Here is a 13,611-nt window from a genome sequence, read left to right on the forward strand (position 1 = left end):
CTTCTTTATGAAAAGGTACCTCTAAGAGTTACATAATTGACAATGAAGCCAGAAGCTCTAGGCACTAAATAATTAACTGTCCAAGCTTCAGAAATAGAAAGCTACAGGGTGAATGTAGTTAAGAACAAAAATAAAATTGATAAAAATAAATCATAGCAATTTTATGTAACTCATTGACTAGGTTGTTAAAAATTAAAATACAGCTTTGTATCTTCGTATCTTTGTTTCGTTTGCTTAGCTTTTTGTAAATAAAACAGTAAGCAACTGACCAAAAAAAAAACAACTTTTATCACCATCCTTTTTAAAATTTTATTATAATAAGTTAAATAGGTATGTGTACGATAAAATGTTTTTATCGATCAATTTACCCAATCAGCCGCTAACGTGTGGCCTAAGGTTTATTACGCTGCAAGTTTCTTTTCACTCCTTAAAGAGCCAGTACAGAGCAAAATGTATGGAAAGTACATCGCCTTGTTGATTTCACTGATAGGGACAACTCTCTCCATTTACCCATACTTTGATACTCAAGACTTCATATATAATGTCCCCAAAGTGTACAGGATTTCCCTCACGCTGGACAAATTGTTGGATTATTACGAGAAGAAGCCCTCGAAAGATCCAGAATGGTACATCGCTCTTGGAATGGCTAGGGGTAAGACAGCAGTAAAAATATGGTAAACTACCCTTGTGAAAGCATTATACCAGGTTTGAAATTACAGAACTATGGATTATATACAGATTTATGGATTTTTTTTATTCATTATAGTCACACACTTGACCGTAATCACGCCTGATGGAAAGTGATGATGTGGCCTAAGACGGGACGCGTTTACCTACAAGATAGTTTAACTAAACTTATATGTTGTGTTTTGTAATATTATATAATCTACGTTTTACTAAGATATTAGGTATATCTTATCTCTTCTACTGATCGGCATCGATTTGTTTCTCGGCTTTTGAGAAGTTCCGCCAGCCCCCAGCTCCGAAATTCTTCATCAAATCTTCACTTTTACATAATTTATCTATTGGTACAATTTTTGTAAAAAAGAATTATTAAAATCAGTCGAGATTTGACACTAAAAATGATCATTTCGTCCAATTATCACAACCCGAACGATGCCTATTGATTTTCGGAATAAAACTATTCTATTAATTGACCTTGATTAACCCGGAGTATTAGGGATCACAAATTGCGTTTAGAATTCAAATCCGTTTAATATTTTCAGCGTGCACGGTGCACAGATGTAGACAAATACTTAAAAAATACTGTATTGGACTCGATATCGGTAATAATGCCTACTTCGACTGAAATTTTCAAAATATATTAAATGTACAGAAATCACACAAATCGTCCAGTTTCATTAAAAGCACAGATTTCATAGATAGCTAATTACAAAATCAGCCACAAAACTTTCTAATCGTCCATAAAGGGTTCCTAATTTTAAATGGTTACTAATACCTACGTGTGATAAATTCTTTTATATTTTAACGATAAGTGATAAGTTACATATTACAGGTCAACTGGAGTATACAATAAATGAATTGGACAAATCGGTACCAGCAAAGTTGAAGGAGAATTTACAGAACCTCACGAGGAGAATGGATCGGATTCAAAATGGCACAAATTTCGCAACTCTAGTTTATCGCAGTAAAGATTATGAATATGGTAAGTGTGTTTATTTTGTAGAAGACCTTGTTCGCCTAGTATCTCGATCACCTCTAAAATAATTATAATTATTTATTAAAAACGTTAATAATATATGCTAATAAATTATAGTCTAATGTTAAACAACAACATGTATGACGTTTCATAAAATTATCCACTTAGTATGAATTAAAAATTAAAAGAAAAGATTTCTGGTACAGGGCCGAATAATCCAAGTGGATGAGGCGATATCCTCTAAGCCTTTTAGGAGGCTCCAAATCTTGAAAAATCACCTCTAATAAATACCCAAATCAGGCTAAAATTATAAGCAGACTACATATTTTTATCGGAAAATCAAAGAGTTCCCATGAGTTTTATAAACCTAAATCCACGTTAAGTCGCGAGCATCATTATAAAAAACTTTCATTTTTTTAAATCAAACACTATCACGACATTTCTAATGAAAAAGCTGCATGTAACAACGTGACAAGGTTCTATTAGCATACCATTTAAGCGTCATTACGTAAACCGTTTGTATGGAAAAACATGAAACGAAGCCTGCATCCGACGAGTATTCGGCTGTGCTTTCGTAACTTTGAACCACGTGCGCGATCCAGTTACTTTCCTGTACAGATAGGCCGTTAGATTCAATCTTGTAAGGAAGTAGACATCGTTCTTTATTAAGGACTGTATACATTTACTTGTTTGTTTTTGCTTGTTTTATCTTCTTACATACGTGGAAGCTTTTGTTTATTTCAGTTTTAACATTTCAATAAACTGCGATGATGGAAACTTAGCTTCACTGAACTTATGTCAGTTAGATACTGGTACTTGAACACTTGTAACATCGAATGCGATTTTTACTATTATTCAGAAAGGAAAATACTTAGATAATAATATCTATGTTCGCTATGTCGTATATCGTATTGTGTTCAATAGTTACCTACGAGTATAACAACGCTATTCAATACCGTGCGAAATTAGGGTTCGTCAGCTATCGTTCCCGTAAAGAATACTCCTGAAAAATTTTTAAAAGGAAGAAAGATAATTGCAACAATTTTTTTTTGTTTTATTTAGGTATAATTCATACCAATCTAATTTGCGTATAGATGTTCAAATCAACTTAAAACTCAAGTTACAAGTCGCTTGAAAGTTTTACACCTCTTTTACACCTCTTTTCCCCTATTATTATGAGTCACGGTTAACAGTTTCCGTAATGATGCAATTTAAATTTTTACAATGTATTGTTTTTCTATATTATTAGGTAAGATCGGATGTCTGCGGTGTTTACTCTTATAATACGGACATTTTATTTCAGTTGCCAAAGCGATTTTTGAGAATTTGGAAGTTTTTTCATCGCTGCTAGAGCCGCTGACGATCGGTACGATGGGCACACAGAAGCCTTTTCGGTTCAAGTTTGAACAATACGTCCAAGAGGCGAGAACAAAGATGCCAACTCGAAAAGCAGCTGGTAAGACTCTCAACTTTTTTTCTGTTCTCACCGCTGATTTAATGCTTGAAAGATACCCGTATAAGTGAACAACCCTTAGAACAACCATAGTACAGTTCACGACAGTCAAGAAACTTCTAACAAAAGGTCAAGGCTTAGACGTCACTGGCAGGCGTCAAATGTTAGCACATTTGGCGCAGATAACCCCTAATGTAGCCTTATTTTTTATGATTTTACGACACAACAGCCTGATATTTGACATATCGTCGATTCAAAATCAAACCGAGAGTTCCCTCACTCTAGATCACTCTGACCTTAATGACGTCGGGTCATAGTTAAAGCACGTCCAAGTGACGATATAGTCGACAGTGACTAGGCACATAATGCTGGAAATGGTAAGTACGAGTATAAGATGCCAAAAGTAACTTTCTGGTCGGCTAAAATATTTTTTTAGCCACGCCAATATACCTAACTGTTTTTCTAAAGCAGAGAATCTAGGTTACTATTAGGAGTTTTGTCACCTTCATTGACGATTAAGATTCAGGGTACCTACGTGGCTTACGTCAGATTTTTGAACAACTGTTCTATTGGGTAATGGTCTACTTTTTATTGTGTACCTATACGCCCTGACACGATTTTTGAATAGTCGACTGAAGGCCGTTTTCTAGTTCAATAATTGACCACAACGAGGCGTTGATTGTATAGTTTACTACATTAACTTTATAGAAATAATAAAGATGAAAGTACCTTGACATAATAACTGTGAACAAGTCTTGTAATTTTTTGTGGTCTTTGTATTTTAGATGCATGCATGATGCAGCTGCTTATATCAGCTATGGAGACCCAGACAACACAAACCGATGGAAGTTGCGAGATGACGCCAGAATGCCAAGCACAACTGATGCAGGGATCTGGACTGGCTTTCCAACAAACTAGCCGCGTCCGTGCAATGATTCTTGCACGCCTCTTTGACTGCATGGAGGGCGTAGATATTTCCGCTAATATTTATAAGCTTTGTATACAGGTTTACAAAGAAACGAAGTCGTTAGAGGCCTGGGATCATCCAGCTGGTACTAGAACACTATTTATGCAACAGAGTAAGTATGTAATTTAACATCAATTTTACAGGCATTATCGTGGTTAAAGTAACTGTCATGTATCGAATGTGTCTCATCTGTCATGAAAAAGCAACGACATATTATTAGGAAAGTATTCTTTCTCATTCTTCCAGTACTCTTTTGCGCTTCGCAAGGCTATGGAGAGTTTATAAAGCCACGGTGGATGAACAAAATCATGGCATGGCAAGAACCCAAAGGTTGTTATTCGGATACCCGACAACCATTTCTAAGGCTTACTGGATTTGTTGGACCTGCCTCATCCGCGCCGCCTAAAGAAAGAGAGGTAGCATTTACACATTCATCTGTGTGTGACAGCCGTTTGACGGAACATTACGTTTTTGCAGATGGCCGGCGCTTTATATTTTTTCTCATTTCTCATACAGTACCTAGTACCTACCTACACATTAAAAGAACATTTAGATACGTATGACTTAAGTATTCCATTATTGCATGGCGTGAATTAGCGACCGAGCATAGCAGACCGTGCAATAATAGACTAGACTTGCTTAACTCACGAGTAGGTATCATAATATTGTATTATTTTATACCTCGTGTGATCTAAATTATTTTAAGCCCGCATAATGCCGCCGTGACTGTGTCCATTTTCACACCATGCAAAAACAGAAGGCCAACAAATGACATTTCAGTATGATCCGATTCTTAGAACTTCTACAATGTTGCTCATATAAGATTTGAGATTATGCAGGTAAATAAAATTAAACCACACCCAGAATGACCTTTAAGTAAACTTCAAGAGTGCCAGCACGCTAAAAGGTTAATCTACTTAGTATGAATACTAACCTGTCCAATTCAGACTTTGGAATACTAATGAAGGGATTTTAAAAACTTAAATTCAGGTGGACGAAGCAGCGTCATCTAATGTTAAGTGATCACCGCCACCCGCCCATTTGCTTTTGCACAACCAGAGTGACATCTTATGATTTATTGAAATCTTGTGAGGATTTTACGAGGTTCCACAGAAAATAAACAGGACTGTTACCCTATGTTTCATATTAAAATATTATTTAATAGAAGATGCCCGCGACTTCGTCTGCGTGGATTTAGATTTTTATAAATCCCGTGGAAACTGTTTAGGGACGCAAGCTACCTCGGTACCAAATTTCATACAAACCGCTTAAGCGGGTGGGTTTTTGGGAATCCCGTGGGAACTCTTTGATTTTCCGGTATTAAAAGAAGCCTATGTTCGTCCCCGGGATATAAGCTAACCCGTACCAAATTTCGTCAGAATCGGTTAAACTGTAGGGCCGTGAAAAGGTAGCAGACAGACAGACAGATAGACACACTTTCGCATTTATAATTAAAATATTTGTATATTAGTATGGATTAAAATATTATTTATATCTATAGGAAGAGTACCGAGTGAAAAAGGCTGCGGCATCTGATGGCGGTTCCTGCAACTCGTTAACGTCAGCTATGGCTCTGGGTTCTCTGGTGCTATATGTTCGTGCGCTGTTAGAAACTGATCAAGCATTCCAGTATGACGTTCTTATGTGATAAGGGCTACCTATTTATTAAAATATTGTGTAATCTGAACTGCACTTTTTTGTTAAATTCTTACTTCAAAGATCCAAATAATATTTTGTTCAGCTAATACCCAGCGTACGTTGCAATGCAACTCGCGTGTATTGTATGATACTGGGTATTATTAGAACGCTAGCAAAATCAAAGACATGTGATAGTACTTATGATTACTGATAAGGTACCTACCACAAAAAAACTAAATCCTGAATTTTTTGAAGAGTTTGCAATGTATTGCAATAAAACATCTTACTGACGCTAAAAGTTAACGAATGCTGCGTAGATAGGTACCTATCGCAAGGTCAATGCCGCGGCGTAGGTGGGGCTTTGACCACGAGTTTTGTACAGGCTTTGCAGGCTTAAAACAACGAGTAAATCACTAAAACTATACTATAAAGCAAACGGTTATTGGTATTCGACAACTGTACAACGACACTGACAAAGTTTCAACGCAATCGGATGAACCCATAGATATGTATGAACCTAACAAAGAGTCAAACATTGATTGTTTTAATGAATAAAAAGATAGATAGATAAGATAATTAATCAATGGTCGGTAAACGATTTAGTGACGAATAATATATGCATACATTGGCGCAATTTGAAATACTACTGTACCAGCTGTAAGCTTGGCCCATATTAATTATCTATAAAACATAGTTGGCGCCACTCAAATCATAACATCATATTAGAAGGCGTCATTGATTGGCTGAAGTTGTTCAACATCTGATCGATAAACGTACTGTATATAAAATTCTTATAGTTTTTAGTTGATGAATTGTAGCATAATAAAGGATAATATTTGTAATCAATATATAAGATGAAAACATCTTTATTACTTAGATGATTTGTGAAACGAGCTTGATGATTTGTATATTAGTCACTAAGTTTATTCATTGTACAATTTGGATTGGCCGATAACGATAAGATAAAAAGGGGAGTGGCTAATAAACGTGGAGAGGTTACCTGTAAGAGTGGTTTTAAAACGACGACATTCAAAAATATACTAACGTAAGAGGAACAACATTTATTTGACACAAATGTAAAAGTTAATAAATTTAAATATGAAATAAAAGTGTAATAATTTATCATAAAGATTGTGTTTGTGATTTCGTCAGACCTTACCCAAAAGGTCAGAAGTGGGATATCAAGAAAATATAATATTTTCTTGTCACGCTCACGACTCAGAGAAACAAGTGGAAATATACAGAGGAACGAGAAAGAAGTGGAGGTCTAGTAGACCACAGACATTTTGGAGCACAAGGCCAATATTTGGGCCTCAATATATCAAAGTACCTAGTCATGGCATCAAAGGATTTCTGGATAAACGGGTAGGATCTTTCCATGATTTTATTTTTATTGATACCTATTAATGGTAATTTTTTTTTTATTTGTGTGGGTTTTCGTTTTGTTTGTTCTACATTTAGTTATCATTTTGTTAGAAAGCTTTGCTCCGAGTTGGAATGGAAATTATATAACGTTATGATACCTAGAATTACCCACATGTTTATAATTCATCTTGTATATTGGTTATACAAATGCGATCGACCTTCAAATTGTGGTTTAAATAACATTGAGGTATTTAGAAGGCTTATTTTACAATGAAAAATGAAAAATGTTTATTTACAAAATACAGTCTTGTACAATTTTCCTGTGTCTGTGTGGTGGTACCCGCACTAGGTTATCCTGTATCGTGGGTACAATGGAATAGATAGTGAACATAGTGTTAAACAATATAAAAAGTGTGGTTTACTTAATGATGGGCGTTATTGTTACTTTTAAATAGTTTTCAGGATGTATCTACTATGTCCTGCCGGGGTTTTATTTCTCATTAAATGATTTCACAGGTGAATATCTCACGGAACGTGGTATTTCAATCTTCACACTTGTAATCGTGTGCCGAATTAGTTTGGTTAAGAGTTACGATAGGGATTTATTTTCACATAGTGGTTTTGTTTTACGGAAGGTAGGTTCTGGATTTAGGTTCAATCGTTTGCTGCACTCATTGTATAGATAGATGTTTTCCTTTTTCTAGCACACAGTGACGCGATATTATCACACAGCACTCATTGGGCATCTTGAATGTTGTTTTGTGAAATTATTATTTTTTGTAAACCGCTTTGGGATAAGGTAGAAAAAGTTACATGAAATAGCTTTTCGTTTTACGCCTGCCAGTGAAATAATCCGTCTCTACTTGTAATGGTTACTAAGTGATTGGGGATATAAAATGTTAATTGATAAAAATGAAGGTGATCCGTTGTAATAAAGTAATAGTGACCAGGGTTAATAAATTGAGCATTTTGAGAAATATAAATCCTAAAATGGGTGTAAAAGTAGGTTTATCTTATCTGGTTATTCTTTAACTAAATTTAAAATTATGGTAGGTAGGTAGTCAGATAGTTTTAAAATACGGGGTGCATAAATAAGTGTTTTTTTTTTTTTTACAAAAGTGAGGAGAAATGTTTTCATTTATCTATTTTTACCACTTGAAACGCGTAATGTTTGAGTTTCAAACATAACTTTGCTGATAACAGCTCACCATGAACAACCCATGGCCGGCCCACTACTGAGCAACAAGTGTCTCCTCACAGAATGAGAAGGGTTTAGGCCGTAGTCTACCACGCTAGATAACAGCTAATTTACTTTTAATACTGGCACAATAATTTGAGTACTACGAGTAGCAGGTAGGTATAGTATATGGGCAGCGGGGTTTTTTTTTTTTGTTTACCTGTATTCACGCAATTAACTGTGTACTGCCGCATTTAAATGCAATATGATTTTGTTTTTATTGGATTAACATCGCTTGGCGGGTTAAATTCCTGGCAAATGTTCTATTAAAATTAGAGTAAGTTTTTTTTTAATGGTAATATACCTACAGTACTGCCCTTAGGGCAGGGCGCGATTATAAGTACCTACTACCAAAATACTATTTTCTTTGTTGTACGAAAGAAATTTTAGGCAAATATCTTTGCACTACGCTCGCGTTTGTGGCATGACATTATCCCAGAAATATATTTAAAAAAATTTCACGCTCGCTTGACTCGCTTCGCGATAGTTCAGTTTCGATATGCATTTAGTTAACGAAACTCTCAGGAAACCACGTTTGTTGTGCTCTCGAAATTGATCAGTCTGTTTGATAAAATCGAAATGCGGTGCCTTATAAATTTCGCTTAGGAGCGCCGGTAGTATCTCATGATAATATGAATAGTGATCATAATTTTTTTTTAGGCTGATTAAGCATTGAAGGTTTTTCGGCTGGTCTGGCATTTCGCCTGATTTTATGTTTTTGCTTATTTAGCGCGTTCAGGAAAGCTTTGACAACGTTTTATAACATGAGTATATATATATTTTTTTTGTTTTAGTTACCGAAACAGAAAAAAAAAGCATTAAAGATGTGGGACCGAGGGATAAATCTAGTGTGATTTTTGGTTGGATTATGAAGTTGTAGTTAGGGTATTTAAAATAGAAAGATTTCAATTGTAGGAAATGATGTAAAACATGTTGAGGATAAGTTGTGTAATAAAGTCGATAATTCACTTGTTGGATGTCACGCGATCTCATTGCGAGGAGGAATCTTTTTCTTGTCTCTGTTTTTATAAATACGGTGTTCTGACGGGTTTTTTATTTACGTCTCGGATTATTGAATACTTTCGGTGTTTGATTGGACGGTTAGAGGTTGCAAAAGCAATCGCCCTCTAATTAAAACATTTATTTAGGCATTAGTTCAATTTGGATTAAATCTCGCGAAAAGCCACGGTGGCTGTCTCTCGCGCGTCTTGGAAAGACATTCCTAATGCCTGTTTTTCTGAGGGAGGGATGCATTATCAAGTGAGATGAGCTGCAATGTTTGCGGCTGACTATTTTGGAAAATTTGCAATCGTGGCAAGTGGAGTAAAGTTTGACTAAGCTATTTAATGAACAAAGTATATAATGGATTTGGTGAATGGTTATATTATATAACATTTTGATAAATGGATGAATTTGAAGAGTGTATGTATGTGGTTGATGCACATTTGTTTCATATTTTTACTTAAGTTATAAAGTATTACATTTGGTGAGTAGTTATTTATATTTGGTAGGGTAGGTTTGATAAACAGGTAGTTATCTTGATTAATAAGTGAGTTATCATTTTATAAATGCGTACTTTAATGTTTGATGAACTGGTATACTTGATAAATGTGCATATTTTCATACTTCAAAGACAAGTTGTACCTATTAGTTTCTTCAAGCTTTTAGTTGCTGATAATTATATTAACATTCTTTAGAGCGCATGTCCTATGGACGAAATCGTTTATACATACTTTCACTGTTTGAAATGTTACAATCATAAAGATATAGTTATGACTAGAGGGGGTCATAGCTTGTTGCCGCTCTTGTACATCCATGTGTCAACTAGGTATTGTTATCTCAGTATATTTCAGGGAACCTCCGTTCGGGTGAAAGCGATAGCTGTTGGATAAATGCTTGTTGGGTTATGAGAAGACCGTGTAGTCTTCGATGAGGTTACTTGTAAATATTATAGCGAAATAGTAAGTTTAAAAATAGAATGAGGCTAAACTAAAAAAATGAGACAAAGATAAAAATAATAACTTAAAGCATTGAAACAGCATAAAGTGAAATAGTAACTTACAAACTATACATACATATTTACGAATTATGTAGATAGATATAGTATTACTGGATTATGTATATCAAATAAGAATACTGTCAGCTCATGTTTTGTTTTCGGCGTGGTAATTTTACGCTTAAAACTCATAAGAGATATCATGAGGTTCGCTTTCTGTAAAAGTTATTAGCTTTAACAGTTAATTGATTTATTACATTATTTATTTATTATACACTCAACAAGTAAAAGTATTTTGTTTTGACAAAATCCAAAGAAGTACCTATTGGATTAATAAGGCAAGGTACGAAGCATTGGCTGGATTTTACAACATTTAAAGTTTCCTGTTCATTTTTATCATTGAGTTAATTTGAGGCGGAAGGATCCTCTGGAAAATTTTTAAGATTAAGTTATTAGTAAGAAAGTATATTTTGATTAGGTTAGTTTAAAATGTACAGCCGGTAATTTAAAAAAAATATATATATTTAATTTTACATAATAGGTGAAGCTGGTTGATGCACCAAAAATCGAATTATCATAGGAATTTAATTAAGCTAACATTTTTATTTATTATCAACTTCAAATATACAGTAGCAAACTGATTAGTTGGAATACATGCAGTGATTGGAATATTTAAGTTCCGATAGAAGAATCTATATCGTGGCTTGTTCCTTTATGGACAAGAATATTTTTTTTTGACTCGTGGGACCACTTACACAAAATATCAACGTTCGGTTTGGAGGTCTTCCATGGCTATTCCTACAGTTCCATGAGGTATTGAAGAGGTTAACACTTTGTCGCTCATCACATCAACCAGCACGGCATTTGGGTATGATGGATGGATGTAGATAGGTACACATTTGATGGGGGGGGGGGTTTAGTGGTTTGTATCAATAGGAACCAGGGGTTGAATGAGGAAGGCTGAGGACAGTACGTGTGGTGCTTACTAGGGAAGGTTTATGTTCAACAGTGACCTTATGATGATGACGATGTAGATGACGATGATGATGATGATGGACGTACGAGGACGAATCTTTTACGAAACGAATAAAGGAAAATCGAACAGATGCGGGTCATTACGGTTAACATATAAAATAATGTATAAGGTACCTACTTTCTTCTAATCTTTATGATCGATCAGCTTGTGATAGAGATCTTGATGTCGTAGAGAATAGAGATGTATCGAACGGAATATTTATTTCATTTTTTTTCCTGCTATTATGTTGATATCGCTTTTCTCTATGAAAAGGAATTAATGATAAACTAATAGGTATCATTCGGCGGCGAGTCGCGACTGTGTCGTTCCCAGGGTCGAATTTGGTAGTTCTGCTTAGGTTACTCGAAACGACAAAGTACGCCATATGGTGCATATTATGGCTAAAATAAAATATATAAGTATCATGTGAAATTATAAATCAAAGATTCTTTTTGCATGTAGATATTATATGGTTAAGAGGCACAAGTGACGCAACTACTGTACCCTGGCGTTTGTTTAACATTGTCCATTAGTACTTCAGAATGTGGATTTTGCTAGGAAAAAAAAAAAAAAAAAAACAATAGGTAATTGTAAGAAATATGGGAAGCGTAATCTGCATTAAAAGAAAAAGTTTGAATTGGAAGCAACCAGGCATAGGATTTTCATACATCCGTAATCACGTTCCTTTCAACTCTCTAACTATCACGGTTCACGATACGCCGTTCACGGTTCAGGCCGTGACGCACGTGCAGACGGACAGACGGACGGAGAGCAGAGGTTTAGAAAATAGGGTCTCGTAGGCACCCTTCGAGGGGTACGGAACTGGAGAAAACTAAATTATAATAATGATAATAGGTTTTCTAGGTTACCAAGTAAAATTACTTCTCTTAGGTCGGATTGTATTATGATGGATGCTTATGAAACAAAATTAAATGAACGGTCTACTCAAAGTGTTTTATGTTTGCAGGATCCAAGGATGTTGGAAATGAATAAATGAGGAAAAGAAAGACCCAAAACTAGGTATGGGTCAGGGACACAAAGTCCCAAGGAAGGAAAGCCCCGAGGTTACGGGCTATGGACAAAAAGTCCTATAGGAGGAAGGAGGTAGACCCTAGGATAAGGGTCATTAAAAATTTGGATCTGGAGGGAAAGAACCCTAGGATAAGGGTCATTAAAAATTTGGATCTGGAGGGAAATAAGGACAATCACATATGTATCCCGGTAGAAGAGAGACGCGCCAAGGCTCGGAATCCGCGATTTTCCAATAAGAAGGGAAGAAGAAAATATGTGCGTAAAACTATTGCGTTGAAAGTGTATGAAAATGTTTTGTGATTTAAATCGAGAACTGGCGGCGATTAACTTTAAGTTTAGAGAGTTTATTTTATCAAAAGGACAAGAAGTTCACTTACACATATTCATATTAAGAATCGCTCCCGATTCTAAATATAAATATAGAAGAAAACATAATCTTTAAAGGTATGGTGACTATACAATAATATAAAAAGTCAAAACACGTTATATTCGTTAACAAACTATACCTACATCTAGCTAAGATATCTATGGTGTTTGACACTGTTTGATTAAACTTTAAACTTTGTAAAAGATTTTTCCTCCAGTATGAGTTTCGGCAAGTACATTATGTAGTAGAGCTAGGTAGTTTACATACCATAATTAGTCCTAGCTTTATGTAATTGTAGCATAATAGGTATGTTCGTTTTGTGTACCATATTTATGAGATTTAGCTTTAAAGTGATGCGTGTATGTACGGACTTTAATAGTATTTTCCTAACAAATAGACATATTTTGAATTTGTATAATTGACTTATATAATATAGTTCATCAGTTTTCTTATATAATTCTTTAGTGGGAAGGAGAGTCTAGTTGGAACAGAACTTTTAACAATTTATTTTGAGATACTTGAAACCCTTTAAAGTAGTTTTTAGTAATTAGTTTTACATGCTCATCCCCAAATCTCTATTGAGTGTTCCTGTAAAATATTGGCTTGTGAGTTATAATTGATGCTTCGGACTTTATGCATATACCTACCTTCTTTGATTAAATTGAGGCCTCCTTTAGTTGCTACTGGTCTCGCAATTTTTGATATCTTTATGATTTTTGAAAAATTATTTATAAATTTAGAGTGTCTGCATCTTTTTATTTTAATATTAGCGGAAGAGAACAGAAAAATGAATTTTAGATTAAAGGCTAAATTTGAGTGCTACTGTAGACTGGCAGGTAAAGTTGCGAGGGTAAATAGTTTGGAATTGAATTGAGTTTATC

At 34.9% G+C, this 13,611-nt stretch overlaps 1 protein-coding gene across 1 annotated transcript; it reads left to right on the forward strand.

The window, feature by feature from the left end:
* Positions 1-356: 356 nt before the first annotated feature.
* Positions 357-5,767, forward strand: LOC123871727. Its single transcript, XM_045915659.1, has 6 exons — positions 357-652; positions 1,517-1,666; positions 2,964-3,116; positions 3,899-4,192; positions 4,327-4,496; positions 5,582-5,767. Exons 1-6 carry the CDS (start codon positions 451-453, stop codon positions 5,726-5,728), a joined length of 1,116 nt encoding a protein of 371 aa, XP_045771615.1. The 5' UTR covers positions 357-450; the 3' UTR covers positions 5,729-5,767.
* Positions 5,768-13,611: the final 7,844 nt, after the last annotated feature.

The sequence above is a fragment of the Maniola jurtina genome, chromosome 14 (assembly GCF_905333055.1).
Source record: "Maniola jurtina chromosome 14, ilManJurt1.1, whole genome shotgun sequence".
Classification (NCBI taxonomy): domain Eukaryota; kingdom Metazoa; phylum Arthropoda; class Insecta; order Lepidoptera; family Nymphalidae; genus Maniola; species Maniola jurtina.

Coding starts and splice junctions, on each gene's coding strand:
- LOC123871727 (XM_045915659.1), top strand. CDS start 451: ATGTATGGAAAGTACATCGCCTTGTTGATTTCACTGATAGGGACAACT. Junction 3,117..3,898: donor GCCAACTCGAAAAGCAGCTG/GTAAGACTCTCA, acceptor TTTGTATTTTAG/ATGCATGCATGATGCAGCTG. Junction 4,497..5,581: donor CGCCGCCTAAAGAAAGAGAG/GTAGCATTTACA, acceptor TTATATCTATAG/GAAGAGTACCGAGTGAAAAA.